The sequence below is a fragment of the Nilaparvata lugens genome, chromosome 6 (genome assembly GCF_014356525.2).
Source record: "Nilaparvata lugens isolate BPH chromosome 6, ASM1435652v1, whole genome shotgun sequence".
Taxonomy (NCBI): domain Eukaryota; kingdom Metazoa; phylum Arthropoda; class Insecta; order Hemiptera; family Delphacidae; genus Nilaparvata; species Nilaparvata lugens.
In genome coordinates, this window is record NC_052509.1 from 637,120 (window position 1) to 655,784 (window position 18,665).

General features: G+C 35.5%; 2 protein-coding genes across 22 annotated transcripts in view; one reads left to right on the forward strand and one right to left on the reverse strand.

Moving 5' to 3' along the window:
• Nucleotides 1–18,665, forward strand: part of LOC111044817 (ankyrin repeat domain-containing protein 11) — a 153,800-nt gene that overhangs the window by 28,812 nt on the left and 106,323 nt on the right. Inside the window, exon 2 of the mRNA XM_039429915.1 lies at nt 3,586–3,662. Within this exon, the coding sequence (XP_039285849.1) occupies nt 3,632–3,662 (31 nt within the window). The 5' untranslated portion in view covers nt 3,586–3,631. The remainder of the gene's footprint in view (nt 1–3,585; nt 3,663–18,665) is intronic.
• LOC111046939 (tigger transposable element-derived protein 2) overlaps nt 1–18,665 on the reverse strand; it is an 80,427-nt gene that overhangs the window by 20,941 nt on the left and 40,821 nt on the right. For 17 of the 21 annotated variants that reach the window (XM_039429901.1, XM_039429906.1, XM_039429905.1 and 14 more), the window contains 2 exons: nt 7,380–7,647; nt 6,100–6,271 (listed from right to left, as the gene is read on the reverse strand). In XM_039429901.1, coding sequence (XP_039285835.1) covers nt 6,100–6,271; nt 7,380–7,647 — 440 coding nt within the window. Of the gene's footprint in view, nt 1–6,099; nt 6,272–7,379; nt 7,648–8,527; nt 9,063–9,841; nt 10,242–11,504; nt 11,742–13,627; nt 14,896–16,250; nt 17,257–17,845; nt 18,255–18,665 lie in introns of those variants that run through there. The other 4 variants (XM_022332593.2, XM_039429910.1, XM_039429907.1 and 1 more) reach the window with 4 other exon arrangements.

Here is an 18,665-nt window from a genome sequence, read left to right on the forward strand (position 1 = left end):
CCGTAGCTCCATTCGCGTTCCAGTAAACATTTGAGCATGCGCGGCTACCGCTATTTACATGTGCATTGTGGTGCTTGTGGTTTTTGGTCACATGGTTATGATTTCTAAGTAACTAACTAACTTCATTATTAACTAACTTATTTCTAACTAACTTCATTGAAACGATAGGTTATCATAACCATGTCACCAAAAACCATCAACACCACAATGCACATGTAAATAGCGGTAGCCGCGCCTGCGCAAATGTTTACCGGAACGCGAATGGAGTTACGGTTACCGTAACTGTAGCCACAGCGTATAGTATTAATATTCTGGCTAAATAATGTTGAATAATGAATACTGTATTAACATATATCCGAATGAGAATATACAGTGTGTGTATTGGAGTCTCGTAAATAACTGCAATAATTATTAAAACTACACATATTGTAAATGTATATTGTGTGTATTGCACATCTATGATACAATGTTAAAAGCATTATACATCGAAGTTATTGAATACAGTGGAATTTCCTTACTACCTATCAATTCACATGTTTTTTTAAATTCTAGTGCCACAAACTATCACAAGAAATATTTGCCATTTACAAAGAACAAATTATCACAATCATGCAAAAAATTGAAAATTTGTGCATTATAAGTGAATTGCTTGAAATGGAAATCACCTGTCTCCTTGGAATATTTTTAGGATGCGATTTTCTTCATCTTCTTGCTCATCTTGCGTCTGTCATCCACTGCTTGATTGGATGCTGCTCTTTTCTTGTTCTTCTTATTTAACTCTTTCATCCTTATAAAAGAGCACGTTCTCACAAAACATTTGATGGCAAAGTCGTAGTCCAAACCTTTTTTTGAAATACATCTTATAGTCACAGCCTTTGCCACATCATCTGATGACCAATTAGTGTATTTTCCTTTCGAGATCATCTGTTGCTGACAATTTGAAAACATGCGTTCATAGTTCTTCAGTTTGTTTTCTAATATTAAAATTGAATTATTGGCTCTTTCTACTTCATCCTCCAGCATTACATTGATTTCCTTAAGCTTCTTATTCTCAATAAGCAAAGCTTTGTAATTAGCAATGTTAATAACATTAGCGTCTATATTATCTTCATTATTTACAATATCTACATTACTTACAATATCTACATTACTTACGGTATCTACATAACTTACAATAGCTACATTACTTACAATATCCACATTATCTGCATTATTCTTAAAATCATCCAACAATGTCTGCACAATTTTTCTATTTTCCCGGCCTATTAATCGACAGCTACGCTCAGATTCAGTCTTTTTTATTTTAAAACTTGGTAAACTTGGAATTTTGACTGTTGGAATCGCAGTTTTTTTTAAATATTTTTCTTAGGGAGTTTTAGTAATAATTCGGATTTCAAGTCACGCTCGAAATCATCTGATACGAAATGTTGGGAGCATATGACTGCCGTTTTCCCATTAAAATCATCCTTCCTTCTACAAGAATGCACCCATTGTTTATACAAGTCATCCTGTTTTGGAAATTTGTGAAATGATATGTTAAGCAACTTGGCTTTGTCCGAATGATTTGAACAGCCAGCTATCGCGCAACACGGCATATCGCACTACACAGTCATCGAGTGACAAAGTATTTAAAAGTGTAGAAAGTCGGAGTTTAAAACACAAATCTGCATGAGTTAATGGGAGAAGATCCAACAACGAAGAACAACACACATCATTATCAAAACGATAAACTACACTTTTAAACAACACTTTTTCCGAATGTTGCAAATATCGACTATGTTTAAATACACTTGCATACTGCAAAAACACAACTGCAGGCATAGACGCTTAGTGCATATTCATACTCTGGGTTCAGTGATTCGGTGGCGCTGTCGTCAGAGAACCGGTTTGCCACTGCGCATCCTATTCTTGACTCCTACCGTCTTCTTCAATATACCGTGGATAGCAACACCATAGCAAATCACGCACTGCCATTATAAAGTGGACCTAACTTTAGAGTGGCCTTATTGCCCGTCAGCTGTCAGCCTGCTTGCTCCGTCTATTTTTGTCTTTTTTTATGTGGTCGCTGATTGCTTGATACTTGAAAACTTTTTGCCTGTTTGAAGGATAAAACCTATATCCACTGATGGATTACACCTCTATTTAAAAAAGGAAAATCATGACAGTTTACAGCATGGTCGTTTTCAAACTTCTCCTACAAATAAAAAAGAATTTAGGCTCATATAGCTGCAGAACCGACATTCACAGTCATAACACTAGGAACAAATCAAAAATAGATGTACCATATACTAGATTGAATAGGATAGCAACCAGCCCGAATCATATATCATTGAAATTATTCAATAGATTGCCCATACTAGCCAGGAATCTACCAACTAAAACTTATAAACAGAACATAGAGCGTCTCGTATTGAAAAATACATTGTACTCACTTTTAGATTTCTTTAATCTACCATTTGACAACTATTTTAATTGAAGCAGGGAAGAATATATCTTTAAGTATAAGTGTTCTCAATATTTCTATTGTTATGTTTTTGATGTATTCTTTATTTTATCATTTAATGACTATATTCTATTATGTTATATGACTTTATCCTATTTGATGTTATATTCTTTATTCTATTGAAAGATACCTTCTATAGATGAATTATTATTATGTACATTTTACTATTGTAAAATTGAAACCTGAAGTTATGTACGGTACGGTATTATTATTAAATTGACGTTTCCGATAGCATTGTTATGCATTGAAGGAATAAAATTATTCTTATTCTTATAACCAATGCATGAAATCAGTAAGTATTTATTGTACGCGTATGAGTGTAATAGTAAATTTAATTGAATTTTATTCAAAACCGAAGAGAATCAAAAGAGACCAAGAAGAAGAAGAAGAAAAAATAGGAGTAGGATGAAGAATACAAAAGAGAGAGAAGGAGGATGCTAAGGAAGAAATAGGAAGCGTAGGAGTTCATAATATGAAAGCCATATTATGGCTTTCCAGGTGTTGCAAGTGACACATTAAAGAAGATGAAGAATAGAAATGCGAACAAGAGGAGCAGCATTATGATGAAGAAGAAGAAGAAAAGAAGAATGGTAAAATAAAATGAGGGGATTCAAGAGCAAGAAGACCTTGACCTCCACTGTAGCTTAGCACTCAAGGACGTTACTTCCCGCGTATTCACGATCGCCACGACCATTCGCTTTCTCTTTCTCTCTCATTCTCTCCCGACTCGGTCCCTCCCACTCTAACTTCTCTCTCTCACTCGTTACCTTCTCCATCTCACTCACTACTCTCCCGTCTTTCGGCTCACTCAACTCTCACTAACTTCTCTCTCTCACTCTTCACCTACTCTATCTCACTCACTATTCTCTATTTCTCTCTCGCCGCTCACTTATCATCTTCTCTATCATGCGGGCTCTACTGTTCACTCTTCAGTCAGCCCTCCTCATAGATTACACCTATTCTTCCCCATCCAACCAACACTGCCAGTTCAATGTGAATCTTGCAGCAGGCAGCCAGCATGTGGTCCGGTACAGTCCGTCGCAAAAGTGCCGCTCTAACCGGGTTGTCTGTTGTTTGTGCAGGCACTAGCAGCCAGGACTGTACACACCGACGGCGCTTGGCATAGACATGCGGAAACAGCCCGGCCAAACCAACAAGGGTGAGTGAACATTTTTACTAAATTATTGCACTAATTCACTAACAATTTCACCTAGAAATTATAGTTACATTTCAGAAGTGGTGGTACATTACATCGTTGAAAATGTGAGATAGATACAGTTGAGTTGGGAGCTATAAACACATTTACTGCTGTATTACTTGATTTCAATAATATTTTTACTTAAACTCGATTGAAGGTTGTATATTAAAGTAGTATGTATACTGTATTCTGCTGTCTATGGAAACGCGCAATAATGGTTGTATAAACTCGTTCACTAGCAGTTGCTCATTTGTGCACATGGTAGCCTACTTGTAACTTCACAATAGTTTGTCGAAAACATTTTACAATAAAACGTTACAACATTCGATCAATCTAGAAATCAAACAAAATATATTGAAGCAGATAATGTGAGTAAAACATTATTTATGATGAGTGAAAAATGAAATCAAGCAACTCTTAACAGAGTTATATGATACAGCCCATATATGTAATAATACTGTAGAACATAGGCCTAATCATATTATCTCTGATAAGTGAAAAATAAGTTGAAAATGTAGGCTAATCAAACCAGCACTTTTTACAGAGCATATATGGATGGCCCACACACAAGACAATAAATATATAGTAAAACTGTTGAATAGATACTGAATGCAGATAAAATAACTTTTGAGTATTGCTTTATAAAACGTTGAAATTATTGGGTAAAAGTAAAACCTAACCCGAAGGAAGCATGTATTGTGCTAAATCTATACCTACCTAATGGTATCGCAGTTCTATTGTTCTCCCTTGACAGTTCAATGCCCCCATTTAGTGAGGTTTTATCCTTGTTATTTTTAACAATATCTCGTTTCATAGAACAATATAATTTATTATTAATCAATATTGAAGGTTACTCACTAAATTCAATCTCCATTTTTTTAAAAATTCACCGCCGCGATGTTTCCTTTTTCGTCTGTTCCTTTTGTTCCCCATTAATAAGTATAATGTTTCACAAAACAGATCGACTTTTCACATTATTATTTCGATCACTATTTGTCAAATTAGAATCCAGTTTGTAAAATTCGAAATCGCCAAACGATAACTTTAAAAATGCTGAAGAATTTTCTCGTTTGAACATTGTCTACACTCGAGAAATTATTAAGCTGTTGCATAATGTTAGGAACGTTCAATTTTTCCAGTCAAGTCGAATAGTAAAAATACTTCAATTTGTTGATTTTCAACACTCTCTCCCACTTCTCCGACACACCACGTGCGTAACAGAAGCGAAATGCACGTTGCTCAGCATGGAACTAGAGATGTGTCGTTCGGTCATGACCCGTTCGAATTGAACGGGTCATTAAGGTGAACGAGTGATCCGGATCACATTTATTCAAAAAACCCGTTCATTTGACCCGTTCATCAACTGAGGTAAACCCCTGTTTTTACTGTCTTTACACATCAACTGTGGTGAACCCTTTTTTTTTTTTTTTTTTTTTTTTGCTTGTTTATAGGAAAGCTATAGAAAATTAACCGTTCAATTGAACGGGTCTTTTTGAACGGGTCGCGGCAGTGAACGTGAACGACTGACCCGAATCAGTAAAGTGATCCGAACTTCCCATCTCTACATGGAACTGAGTGAGAGAGTGACTCGTCCTCTCGTCCACGTCGTAAATGCGCATGCGCAAATGTCGGTTATCAGAAGGCGGGAAGAGTCGGCCATATTGAATTATCTGCCATAACATCAATGTAATTTTTGGGAACACATAGTGCTCTTATTTATGGACAGAAATTCACGTTACATGTGTCATTGGAAAGATAATTACATTCTTCAGTGCAATTGCTTTTTAATTTTCAAAACAAATCAATAATTAGAGCTGAAAAACTACTCCAAATTGAAACATTTTTGAAAGGAATATTTTGAAAGAGCAATTACTCTGCTACATAGAATACTTCACCCAACGGAATTTTTTCAAGAAGATTCTCTGTGAACTGTAAACATGATGTGTTACAGAAAGAATGAATGGTTTGAGTGGTGTTTTCACATTAATCCTAGAGAATATCAATTCAATACAGTATGGCCGACTGCTACAGCCCACTCTCAATGGTTAACAATGAATGAATCAATTATATTTATACAGCAGACTCACTCTATAACCTACAGAAGTATTGTAGTCTGAGTTTACACAAAAATCTACTTGCATCTTTGGAGCAGACTAATCAGATGAATTTCAAAGAAGTAAAAAATGCCGATATTAGATATTAACTTTTAGAAATCAACAAACATTATATAAAACCATAGTTGCTAGAATTTTGGTAGTTGACTTGTATCAAACTGTGTTTAAAAGAATAACCTTATCTTCTAGTACTGGAGTACTTTTATTCTCTCTGGTTCAAATGTTACTAGTACTGTACTACTGATTGTGTTAATTAATAATAGTTAATTAATTACGTTACTTACTTGTATGATGGTTTTCAATTGTACAATAAGCTTTTTCTGTTTAGTCTCCAGCATTATGTTTTTGACTCGGTAACTTTCATTCTCTACTTGCAGCTGGATGTTCTTTTCTTCCAATCGTTTTATTGTTTCTCTCAATTTGGCGGTTTCGTCAACAGTGGATTTTTTTATTACACTGAAAGTCAAATGATTGAATTAATAATTGAGAAATAAAACCAAAATAATTTATAATCAAAATTTGTTCAAAACCAATTGCAAAGTGATTCAGATCGTCACTTTTACACTAAATTATATCTATTTATTCATCTATCACTTTGTTTCTCAATGTGAAAAGTTCAAAGTATGAAAAGTTCTGTCTATAACCTGTTATGGCTTGATTAAGAACTGTTCCAGAAACATAGGGTATACTTGATTTACGGCGAGTTGGAACTACTTTGGAGACCCAAAGTCCATCAATAAATGCCCATTCGACAGTTGTATATTATAAAAAATATCGGGGACCGAGCTTCGCTCTGGAGTACAAAAGCATAAAAAATGTATTACGAAAGAAGAAATTATAATAACATTCATACAGAAATGTTATATCTAATCACAGTAGATTAAGATTAATTCCCAGAAGAATGCCAAAATTTCCCTCACAAAATCCCAGTTGCATAAAAGCCGGTTAAATTTTAATCCTGATTAACTTCACGTGAACCAAATCAGAGAAGACCATTTCAAAAAGATGGATCTACTTGAATTAATCAGGATTGAAAATTAACCGGCTTTTTTGCAACCGGCACTTAGTACCTGATTGAATGATTACAAAAGTTTAACAGCTGAGTTATAATTTTGACACAGTCCCACACACATGAACTCGCTCACTCACTCCCATCACCAACAGACGACGAAATAGTTATTATCATCTGTTTTTCCAAGGATGAATAATAATTATCCTTTTAATGTCCTTCAGCGAGTTTTCTCAGGGATGAGACCTAGTTCAATCGAATCTTTATATTATAAACCTACTATGTTCTGAATTTAGTGAGAATCGTTAGAGCCGTTTTCGAGATCCGGTGAAATACAAACATCTAAACATATAAACAGAAGTTGCTCGTTTAATAGTACAGGATTATTCTAATTAATCATCATTATTTATAATCAGCTGAGGACAACTTTATAAACTCTTATTTGGCAACGTTGCACTCTTCTGTTCCAATTTCCATCAGACGATTTTCATGTGATTGACTATTTATTGTAGGAAATTAAAGTTACTAGTTAATCAATTAATTAGAAGAACGTACCTAAATTCTGCGACAGTCGATTTCTGGATTAAGGATTTGGGTTGTGATACTTGTGACGTAACAGTGGCAGACGTGACTGTAGCAGGTTTAACTGTAGCAGATGTTAGCGTAGCAAGTTTGCTTGTCGAGGCAATCGGTTCGCTTTCTGATGTTTGACTTGGGTTTGAATCCTCAGTTAAAAATTGGCTGTCTACTGGTGGATAGCTCAGTTCAATATTTCGCAGCATCTGCTGCTTCTGTTTTTCCTCGGCATTTTCTGCGTTGGCACCTGGAATTAAAATAATTCTGTTGAGACATTTAATTAATTATTGGAAACATTTTAAATTATTAAGTAATTAAATGGGGCTACTTAATTGTTCAATTAATAACTAATGCCCTTGAAATCTTTCTTTAAACATTTTCAACATTTTTATGTCTTTCTCAAGCATTCTTTTCCAAAGTAATTATTATTTTTTAGTAAACAAGTATTGACCTTTCAATGTCAAATACTCTGTTATTTTGTACATATAAATAATAGGTACGTATATAAACAATTTCATCGTCTGGCTTATTTCTGATTGTTAAGTTTTAAAATTCTTTCAAATTATTGGGTTATGCTTTTGGTAACCATCGCTTTCTTTAGATATCTATAGTAGGCTGTGTCATAACCCATTATTTGACATTAAAACATTTTAAATGAGCCAGCTGCTAGAAAAGTTAATCTTTTAACACAAAATAATAATTTATTTGAAAAATAACACTTGAGAATGTCATAAATTTCAAAACTAGTCTTGTATTATTTATATTGAATATTTCAAGGGTTTTAGTTATTTTTTATTATTTTATTGATAAATAGAACAATAAATACAAACACGTGTTATGTATTGAAGGATAGAAATTTGAAAAATAACACTTGAGAATGTCATAAATGTCAAAAGTAGTCGTGTATAATTTATAATAAATATTTCAAGGCTACTAGTCATTTTCTATAATATTGATAAATAGAACATTAAATACAAGTACAGTAGAAGCTCTCTTAACCGACCCCTACGGGACCGGACCGTGGTCGGATAACGAAAAAGGTTGGTTAGACCGAATAATATTGTAAATAGTCGTAATAGATGTTAAAATCATTCAAACACGTTAAAAAAAGCTTTTAAAAACTGTACCTGCAGATACACCTGGGTCGGCTGACAGTTTTTCACCGCATGTACTCAGAAAATGGATACCATGACGTTTCTTCCATCGTGCTAGCCAACCGTCACTCGCCGTGAAAGTCCCGCAGTTTTCAATTTCAGCGTGTAACGCCATCGCCTTTTCCTTCAAAATTGGCCCACTAATCGGTGTACCTTTCCGCCGCTCTTGAGTAAACCACAGCCATAATGCATCGTCAACAATCTTGTTTGTAGGTTTCTTTAAAGTGCAACGAGAGGTTAAGATTTTCTCGGATTCAATTTGGGTGCAGTAGTTCTGAATGGATTTTTTATTACGCTTCCAGTCATTGACCGTTGTAACACCGACACCGAGTTCATCGCTAATGCTTTTAACAGATTCCCCTTTATCAAGCCGTTCTATTGCTTTTAGTTTTTGTTCCATCGTCACAACCAGTCTCTTACGTTTAACACCACTCATTTTACACTACTGTTCTTTACACTAACAAAGTCAATTACATAAACAATTAAAAAAAACAATTACGGTATCAAAAACTGTTAAATATCAAAGTTTGTAAACACAGTTAGCACACTAGAAACTGCCCGCACATGATATTGAGAGCAACTGACTGAATTTTGACTTGCTACGGAATATGTTCGACCTGTTGAAACATGAAAGTTATTTTTGGATCGTTATCGCAGCAGCAGCGGAAGTTTGTATATTCCTGGAAACGGTCGGTTAATCCGACAGGCGGTTGATCCGAGGTCGGTTTGAGCTGCGTATACATATACGCGCTTCCAACCCGCACCGAGCACGCTCCTCCCTCGTACCGCCCTCGTTCCTCCATCGAACCACAGTCGCACCGCCCACTCACCCATCATGAACGTTACGGAAGATGTTAGATCTTCTCGCGTTCCCCGGTCGAACCAGTCTTGCTCCCCGGTCGATCATCAATCGCTCTGCTGGAGTGACGTTCGGTTGCGGAGCAGAGCGAAAGTCTGTACGCACCTTAAGAGAGCTTCTACTGTATTTATAATAAATATTTCAAGGGTTTTAGTTATTTTTTATTGATAAATAGAACACTAAATACAAACACGTGTTATGTATTGAAGGATAGAAATTTGAAAAATAACACTTGAGAATGTCATAAATGTCAAAAGTAGTCGTGTATAAATTATAATAAATATTTCAAGGCTACTAGTCATTTTCTATAATATTGATAAATAGAACATTAAATACAAGTAATGTGATGGATGTATTGAATAATGAGAAACGAGAAAAGAACAAGTCCAACTTGCAATATTAGTAGCCTACTCTCCAGAGGAACTTACCAAATACAATGTTATGGCGTTTCTTGAACCGTTTAATCCAGCTGCTAGTGCACTTAAAGTCTAAATTCATAGGTTCTGCTAATTGTAGTGCTTTTGCTAAAAGAATACGACCACTAATTGGTGTATTGGAATAGCGTTGCTTCTTCCTAAACCATCCTAGAAGAGCTTGATCTAATAATTCGTCGTATGCTGCAGTTCTCATTCGTTTTAATTTCTTGTTGTTGTCACAATATGATTTGATTTTTTCCTTTGAATTCCATATGCCACGAACTGTTGAACCGGCCAAATCCCATTTCCGACACACGTCGATTTGTTTTTCACCTTTCTCTAAACATTCAATCACCTGGAGTTTCAATTCAAATGACAATGCTTTCCGCTTTGCCATTACAGTACAAACTGGGAGCGGGTTGACTCAGTCGTCGCGCTGATAAGAGTTATCGCTTAGATAAGTTGAAAATCATGCACCTGCTACTCCCTTTGGAAGGGTGACCGGTTGAGCCAATGAGTTCATGAGTTAGAAAATCGCTTTCCGGTGGTTCGGTACACACCTAAAACTGAAGGTCCACTCATTATCATCCGCCTATTACCCACGCACAAGCCTAGAGGTCATGTGGGCATCACTCTCAGCAAAAAAAACTAAGAACAGTATACAAATAGAACTAGTCAACTAGTGTTGAGATATCACACGTTGTGCACGACGGCTGCCAATCTACTGACAATTTATTCTCAGTTCACAAAACTGCCTTTTCAGAACAGTAACCGTTAGGAAGTGGGGGAGAAACAAGGTTTTAAAACCGGTCTGTAGAAACAAGGTTTTAAAATCTTGGTTTAAAAACCAAGGTTTTTTGGTTTTAAAACCAAGGTTTTAATACCTTGTTTCTATAGACCTTGGTTCACCGGGGAATCCCAAGAGGTGGAAGAAACCATTCCATAAATAATATTCTTGTCCAGTCACTAGTGAATTGTCTGATAACAATTTGTTTCAAACGGTTTTACACAATGGTAAGAAGAATAATAATAGCTATTAAATATGCTGTGGAATGGAAATAGCGCTATAAACAGAATTTCACCGCGCTGTAAAACAATCTGAAATAGCTGTCTAAAAATAGCGCTCTAACCGGAGTCTACTGTATACATAAGTTATGCAAGTTATTGCCATTCAGCTAGAACAATTTAGAGAGACTAACTGGTGTTTTGGAATTCTTTAGCTGCTCCTAGAAACGTTTCAAAAGAACTTCATCAAATTCAACGTGTATTTCAGTTCTCATTCGTTTGAATTTCTTGTTATTGTCAAAACTGCATAGGATGATTTGATTTTATCTTTTGAATGCGAGATGCCACAAACTGTTGAACGCATTTCCGAGACACACCAATTTGTTTTTCACCTTTCCCAAAAACTTGAAGATTCGATTCAAATGACATAACGAACGCTATTTGCTTTGCCATAACTCTAGAGAACTTAGAACAACAGTATGAACATAAAACTAGGCAACCAATCATTGAAAAATCGGATATTTTTAGCCAAAGAATTTCACGGAAAATTTCTTTTCAATCTTTTAAAATCTTGCTCAAAAGTCTTAGGTTCCAGGAATTCAGCCATCAAAAGTCTTGTTGAAAAAAGATTGAAAGCTGTTTCATTATTTGATGGAAATTTATTTATTACCTATTACATTTCTTCTTGAATAATTTCGGAAAGTGGATAATTTATTTAGTGTTGGTGTGGGAGATGAAGGCGGTGATGAAGGTGGGTCAGAGTCGTCAGGTCCGTCATAAGAAAATGGAACAGAGCCATTCATTAGTCGACCACTTGGCAGAATATCGCTTTTTCGAAAATGTCGCTCACATACTCTCTTGCATTGGTAAAGTTTTGTTGGAGATACTCCAATCAGATCAGGATTTCCTGGAACAAAAATCGAAGGAAATTGAAAGACATTGATGTAGGGATATGAACATATATACTATAAATACATGTACATCAGAATGCACGGACGTTGGCCTAAGCACAATTGAGTTATTCCTTAAATACACTGATAATTTTCCAAGTGAATAATTAATGTAATGCAATCCTTCCTGAGCTTTATCAATAAATAAATAGACTCAATTCATTATATAAATAGTTTCATCATGATAGATGGTAATATAATTTATATCAGATTGGTAGTAATTATAAAATAATAATAGCCTAATTAATGCTGATTGCCAAAATGGAAGTATAGGTCTGATCTGATTACAAAGTTTTTTTTTTATTTTATCTACAGAGTGTCTAATAAGTCACTCCCTATTTTTATACAGCTATAATTTCTTTATTTATGGACCAATTTTGTTCGAACTACATTTATTAGATAGAGCACTCCTTGAGGTTGTGTTCAACATCAATTTTCATTTGTTTCAGTTCAAAAATGCCCCCTCTCTTGACAGTGGAAGAACGAGCCAAAATAGCAGCTCGTTATGAGGTGTAAGGATATGTGGTGCAAGTAGAAAGGTGATTGAGGGCTGAACGAGGGATCGATGCATGGATGCAGAAACACTGAGATCTTTTTTAAGAATCGTTGCAACATAGTAACGTGAAAGACCACTTTCACGAGATCCTTGACGCAGTGATTTCTAAGGGCTCCTCATGAACATTTCACGAACTCTGTCTACATTCTCTGCTGTCCTTGACGTTGATGGTCTTCCTGATCGTCTTGCATCTGCGACACTCCATGTTGTTAGTAATTTGAATGGAAATTTTCGACAGTTTTTGCATTCAGTTCTGCATGGATCCCTCGTTCAGCCCTCGACCGTCTTTGTACTCGCACCACAGATCCTAAGACCACACAACAAGCTGCTATTTCGGCTCGTTCTTCTACAGTCAAGAACTGAGGGGCATTTCAAACTGAAACAAATAAAAATTGGTGTTAAAAACAACCTCAAAGAGTGCTCTAACAAATGTAGTTCTAACCAAATTGGTTCATAAATAAAGAAATTATAGCTGTATTAGCTGTATATCAGCTATATAACTGTAAAAGTAGGGAGTGACTCATCAGGCATCCTGTTTTTATTACTACTATGAACCGTGCTCCCCGAGGGCTTAATTTAAAATTGACGTACTGAAATCTTGAAGAATTTAAAATAGGCCTATAACCATCCTCGGTAAATTCAGTAGTTCAGACGAGATGATGTGTCATTCGTAATTTCCTATCCCGTATGTCCATAGGCCAATTCTTTCATTCATTATATCCCCAGATTATTTATTCATACATTGAATAAAAACTGAATGAAAAAACATCTAGAATGAATAACGTCTACAAAATTTCGGGTGTTCCATATTATGTAAGTTTAGTGTGCTCAACTGAATGAAACACAACACCTACATGGTCCTGCACTCGTGAGACTCTTCTGATTGGGGATCATTAAAAATGAAGTTTTCGCCTAGCCTCCCCTAGATGTTCTAAAATTGAGAGCAGCCACTGCTAGAGAGTCTAAAAAATCTATGTAAACAGATTGTTATAAGTGTTATAAAAAACATTATTCTATACGTTTACTTATAAACTTGACAGTGTGAGAAATGTGTGCATTAAAGTTGGTTGAAATCATTTTGAAAAATAATTTCAAGTTTACAGCCTATGTGTAGTGCAAGTTTAATTTCAATCAAATTACAATATGAATGAAATTGATATACAGAGGGAACCAAAAAAATGAATTTGGGCCCCTCTGTATTATCTGATTCTAAAAAAAAAAACACTCGGTAAACTAACTTATGTAACATTAAGTATAAATGATGAGAATCAAGAGCGATGTTCTTACCTGTATTACGTAGCCAAACATCCAATGAAGACTTGGGAAATCGGAACATCTTCAGTCCTTTGATTTTTGCTGAACTGTTAGTGCAGCCTTTGTAAGAGCACACTGTGAATGACATCGTATTCACACTGGAGGGTAGCCACTTCACATTCAGTCTATTCGTTGAGACCAAGACGGCAAACACACATTATTCACTAATCACTAACCAGTTCAAATGAGGGCCATAGGCAAACTGTCAACAACCAGCTCCCTTGTGTCGGAAGGGTGCGGCCACACTGCAACAACCAGCTCCCTTGAGTCGGAAGGGTGCGGTCACACTGCAACAACCAGCTCCCTTGAGTCGGAAGGGTGCAGACACACTATAACATTTTTTGGTTAACTTTTTCGGTGAGGCTCAGAACACAAGCGTTTCCTATCTACCTTCTTCGATTGTTCTATAATCAACACTATAGTTTGTTGAGTGAGTGTAGTGAAGCGTGATTAACCCGATTACCAAGTTTCTACGGGTCGCCGGAGTTCCGTCTGCCCTGAAAGCCGCCACTCACCAAAAAAATGGTCAGTTTTTACGGACGCCACCTACGTGGAACAGTGGAAGACAAACTGGGTCTATTCCTATTTTACATCTATCATTTTTTGGCAGCACTGAACCTGTATTCCTCTTAAGTTTGTAGTAACATTAAAAAAACTGAAATGTAAATAGGCCTATTAAAAGTGTTTTATAGGAGTTATCATTAGTGTTATTAATATTCTTGAATTGGGGAATTCCATCATATTCAGGGAATTAATAAATTTATGAAAACATACTGTTAATATAATTTTTTCTTAAATCTCCTTCTAGTATCTAACTGTATTGGAAACAAAACTAAGATATTTATAGGCTCAGATCAGAGAAGGTGGTCAATTTCGGTTATCTATTTTATAGGTTAGTAATTCGAATATTATTAATGATCATCATCAAACGTTGCCTACGTTTGGTCAATAGAATTTTTCACGTGGATTTCCGTGAGTAAACCAAGCTTGTCGTTTGCGTGAAGCGACCTAAGTTTGTCGTCGTCCCAGTTTGACGAAATAGCCCAATTCGTCCCACTTTTTTTGGTTGTGATGGTTTTAAGGGCTGGCGATACTCTGCGACCCCGTTTCTACCCCTATTGTGAGGTTCATGTTATAATGGCAGTGGAGAAATATAGAACAGCGTTGCCTATTCTCTGCCTGCCACTGCCTTCTATAGAGGATAGCTAATAATGTTATATCTGATGTAATATTAACTGTTTATTCTTGTTTGAAGTAGCCTACTCAATTACAGTATATTTCATTCATCAAGTGAATATATATATTTTCTAGAATGGCAGTGGAGAAAGATAGAGGAACAGCGTTGCCGATTCTCTGCTTTGTCACTGCCTTCTATGATACCGGTATATCTGATGTGATATTAACTGTTCATTCTTCTTAAAAATAGTCAATTATATTTTATTCAAACAAAAATATTAAATAATATATTTTTTAAAATTGAGATAATCTATTTTGTCAATTAATTATATTCCCAAATTGTTTAAAACAGCTGGCAACGTTTAGGAGCTAGAAAATGATGGTGCTATCTGCTTTGTCAAATGATAGGCAAGGATAGCAACATCAATGTTCATCAAATACTGCCATTATAAAGTGTACCTCACTATAGCATGAGCCGGAAGTGTGTGGGAATATTGGCAACATTTTTGGTTCAACTTTTTCGGTAAGGAATAGCACACAAGCGTTACCTATCTACCTAGAACACAAACCATAGATTGTTCTATTTTGTTGGATTGTTGGGTGAGTGGAGTGGAACATTCTCATAGCTTGATGGGGGCAAAACGTCTCCAACACAACATTTTTCGGACATAAAATTTGAGATATTATTTGAATTTTCTAAGATGATTTCAACTTAGTTGGTGTAATGTGGTAGGACCTCAACAATATTGTCAAGGTAATAAATAGCAAGTGCTCATTTTGTTATGCTCATTTATGCAGATTGAGTTCAATTCAATGTACATAAATACGAATACGAAGTACTGGTGTATTGCACGTATGTAGAATCCAAAATGAGAAAGTTTAGTACAATGTTTTGAAGAACACGCTCTAGAAGATAGCTTCGTGAGTATGGATGTATGGAGTATAATACTTGATAATCGTGTTACAAAAATAAAAAATCTCTCCAAAACGAAAAAGAAAAGTTAGGAAGATATCTCATGGTGTGGGCGCTCATGTTTTACTAGTTTTTCACCTCCCTGTTATGAATTTTTATCTAAAGCGGAAAGCTTTCTCTAAATAATCAAATACGTTACACCATAGAGTCCATAAGCTATATTTGATAAAAATATACAGTAGCATATAGAGGTTCAACAGTTCAACTGTATTCTTCACAAATGAATACGGTAATTGTTTGAGACAATCTGTGACAGAAACTTGTTATGAATTCCTATCTAAAGCGAAAAGTTTTCTCTAAATAATAACCAAAAACGTTACACCATAGAGTCCATAAGCTATATTTGATAAACATATAGCATATTGAGGTTCAACAGTTCAACTGCATTCTTCACAAATGAATAATAATTATTGTTTGAGACAATCTGTGACAGAAACCTGCACTCACCTTCTTGCAAGACAATAGGCTCAGAAATGTTTTTCCCCAAGTTGGCGTTTCTGTTCAAACTCAAACCATAGCGCTTTTTCCAGCTGTCCAGCCAGCCATTGCTGGCTGAGAAGACAGTGTCTCCGTCTCCGTCGTTGTTCAATTCCTCAAACAGTTCCAGAGCTTTGATCTGCAGAGCCTGACCTGTCAGTCGAATTCCCAACCTCGTTTGTGACTGATACCACTCATAGACAGACTCGTTAATGGTCTGATATGCGGACGCCTTCATTCGTTTCACATTCCTCTTAAATGCGGCTCCATTATGCTGCAAGAACCAAGATTCCATCTTTGATTTCTTTCGTTTCCATTCAACAACGGTGGACTTGCCGACTTTTAAATCTGCCGCTATTTTGGACACTTTTTCTCCGTTTTCTAGTCTCTTCAGTGCTTCAATTTTTTGTTTCATTGGAACCGAATTTAGATGCCGTTTCTTCTTGGATGGATCAGGAATCTTTTTCTGTCTAATGACAATCTCTCTGACCAAGGTTGGTTTGTATTGTTGTTTCCAGTTATCTAACCAACCATTGCTCGCAGTAAAGGAGAAATCTCCATTGCCTTTCAATTCCTCAAACAATTGTCGCGCTTTTGACTGTACTGCGGGCCCTGAAACCGATATCCCTGCCTCTGTTTGACTAAGGTACCATTGGTAGACAGCTTCGTTGAGTTTCTGATAACCGGAGGACTTCATACGTTTAGTATTCTTCTTGTATTCTTCCCCATTCTGTTGTAGAAACCACGATTTTAATCGTCTCCATTGGTTAAGCGAAGCCTGAGCAACATTCATATCTTTCGCGATTTTAGAAATTTTTTCACCATTCTCTAGCCTCTTGATAGCTTCCATCTTCTGTGCCATTGGTACAAAAGTTGGGATCCGTCTTTTTTCCGCCATTTTGAAATGTTAATCCTTTACGTATTATGTTAACTATACTCTTATTGGCTTTTTGTGGAGTTTGATGCCTATCATGTTCTGAAATATAAAATAATTATTTATTGATAATAATTATTGATTAGCCCAAGGTGTAATTCCTTGTAAAAATACATTTTTAGTCCCTGTTCAGATGAAAGTCTTGTGACATTGTGAGCCATTTGATTATTTTTATATTTTTATGATGTATACAAATTATTTAGTGTTTTTTATTTCAATTGTTGTGAAAGTGAAGAAGAATCAATAAATTATTATTATTATTATTTATTGTTATGTTAAACTCCTTGGGAATTATCAGCTTTCCGAGAAATATTTTACATTATAGGTCTGCACCAGAATATTTTTATTGAATTAGGAAATTTTGTACTTTTTGCGATAACAAACGGTTAGGCTATGGATTGAAGAATCAAGAGATTTTCATACTCTTTTGTGAAGAAAGTTTTAGAATGTTTTTTGTTACATTGAATATTGATTATGTTTTTCCAATTTATTAGTTCCATAAAAAAACTCAAAATATAAGTTCAATATAAAGGACATTGAAAACTTAATATGATGGTTATTTCATTTAGAATTAGTGAAATTTTAACTGCAGTGAGTGTTTTTATTCCGAAAAATTGATTAAACAATTTACCGTATATTGAATTGGTAAAACTTCTATGGCAGCCTTTTTAATCAAGAAATGAACTTTTTAACTAAACGCTGACGCGGAAATACTGAAATGTTAAGTATTCATATTAATATATTAATATCGAACCCTCGCTTTGTTTCTATCAAGAAGCGAACTTCAAAACCTTTAAGTACACGGCCAATCAACGCACTGAATTTGTTGTTCAAACTTCAAAAAAACTCTTCAGCTGATGAACCACGAAGTAATTTATTCACTTTTTCAACAACTCCTAGAAAATACTGTAGCTTTAGTAAGTATTGATAAAATACTGTAACTGTTATATTGATAGAATACTGTAAGTGTAACTGTAAAACGGTATTATTGATGACATACAACCGATCTCACTAACCTCCAGAACTCGACTGAACAATGAACTTTGAGCGAGATACACAGAGATAGAAAAAATAGTGAGCAACCTTGGTAAGGCTAACGCATGCGCAGTTATTACATTTCTGGTTGGCGGGGGTCGACTTATTGAGGTTCTTTCTGTCTCTGATACACAACTCTCGTGAAGCTGAAGAGCGGTTCCTTGATACGTTGTATCAATTAATTGGAGATACGCGTATCAAAATGTTGACAGATAGTGTTTCCTATCAAGTTGAACTTGTAAATGTATCCGTTTTTCCTTGCCCTATTACCATAGGTAGAGAAAGTATTGCTTTCCGAAAAAAATTAAGGTACCCTAATTTCTATATTTCTACACGTTTCAAGGTCCCCTGAGTCCAAAAAACTGGTTTTTGGGTATTGGTCTCTCTGTGTGTGTGTGTGTGGTGTGTGTGTGTGT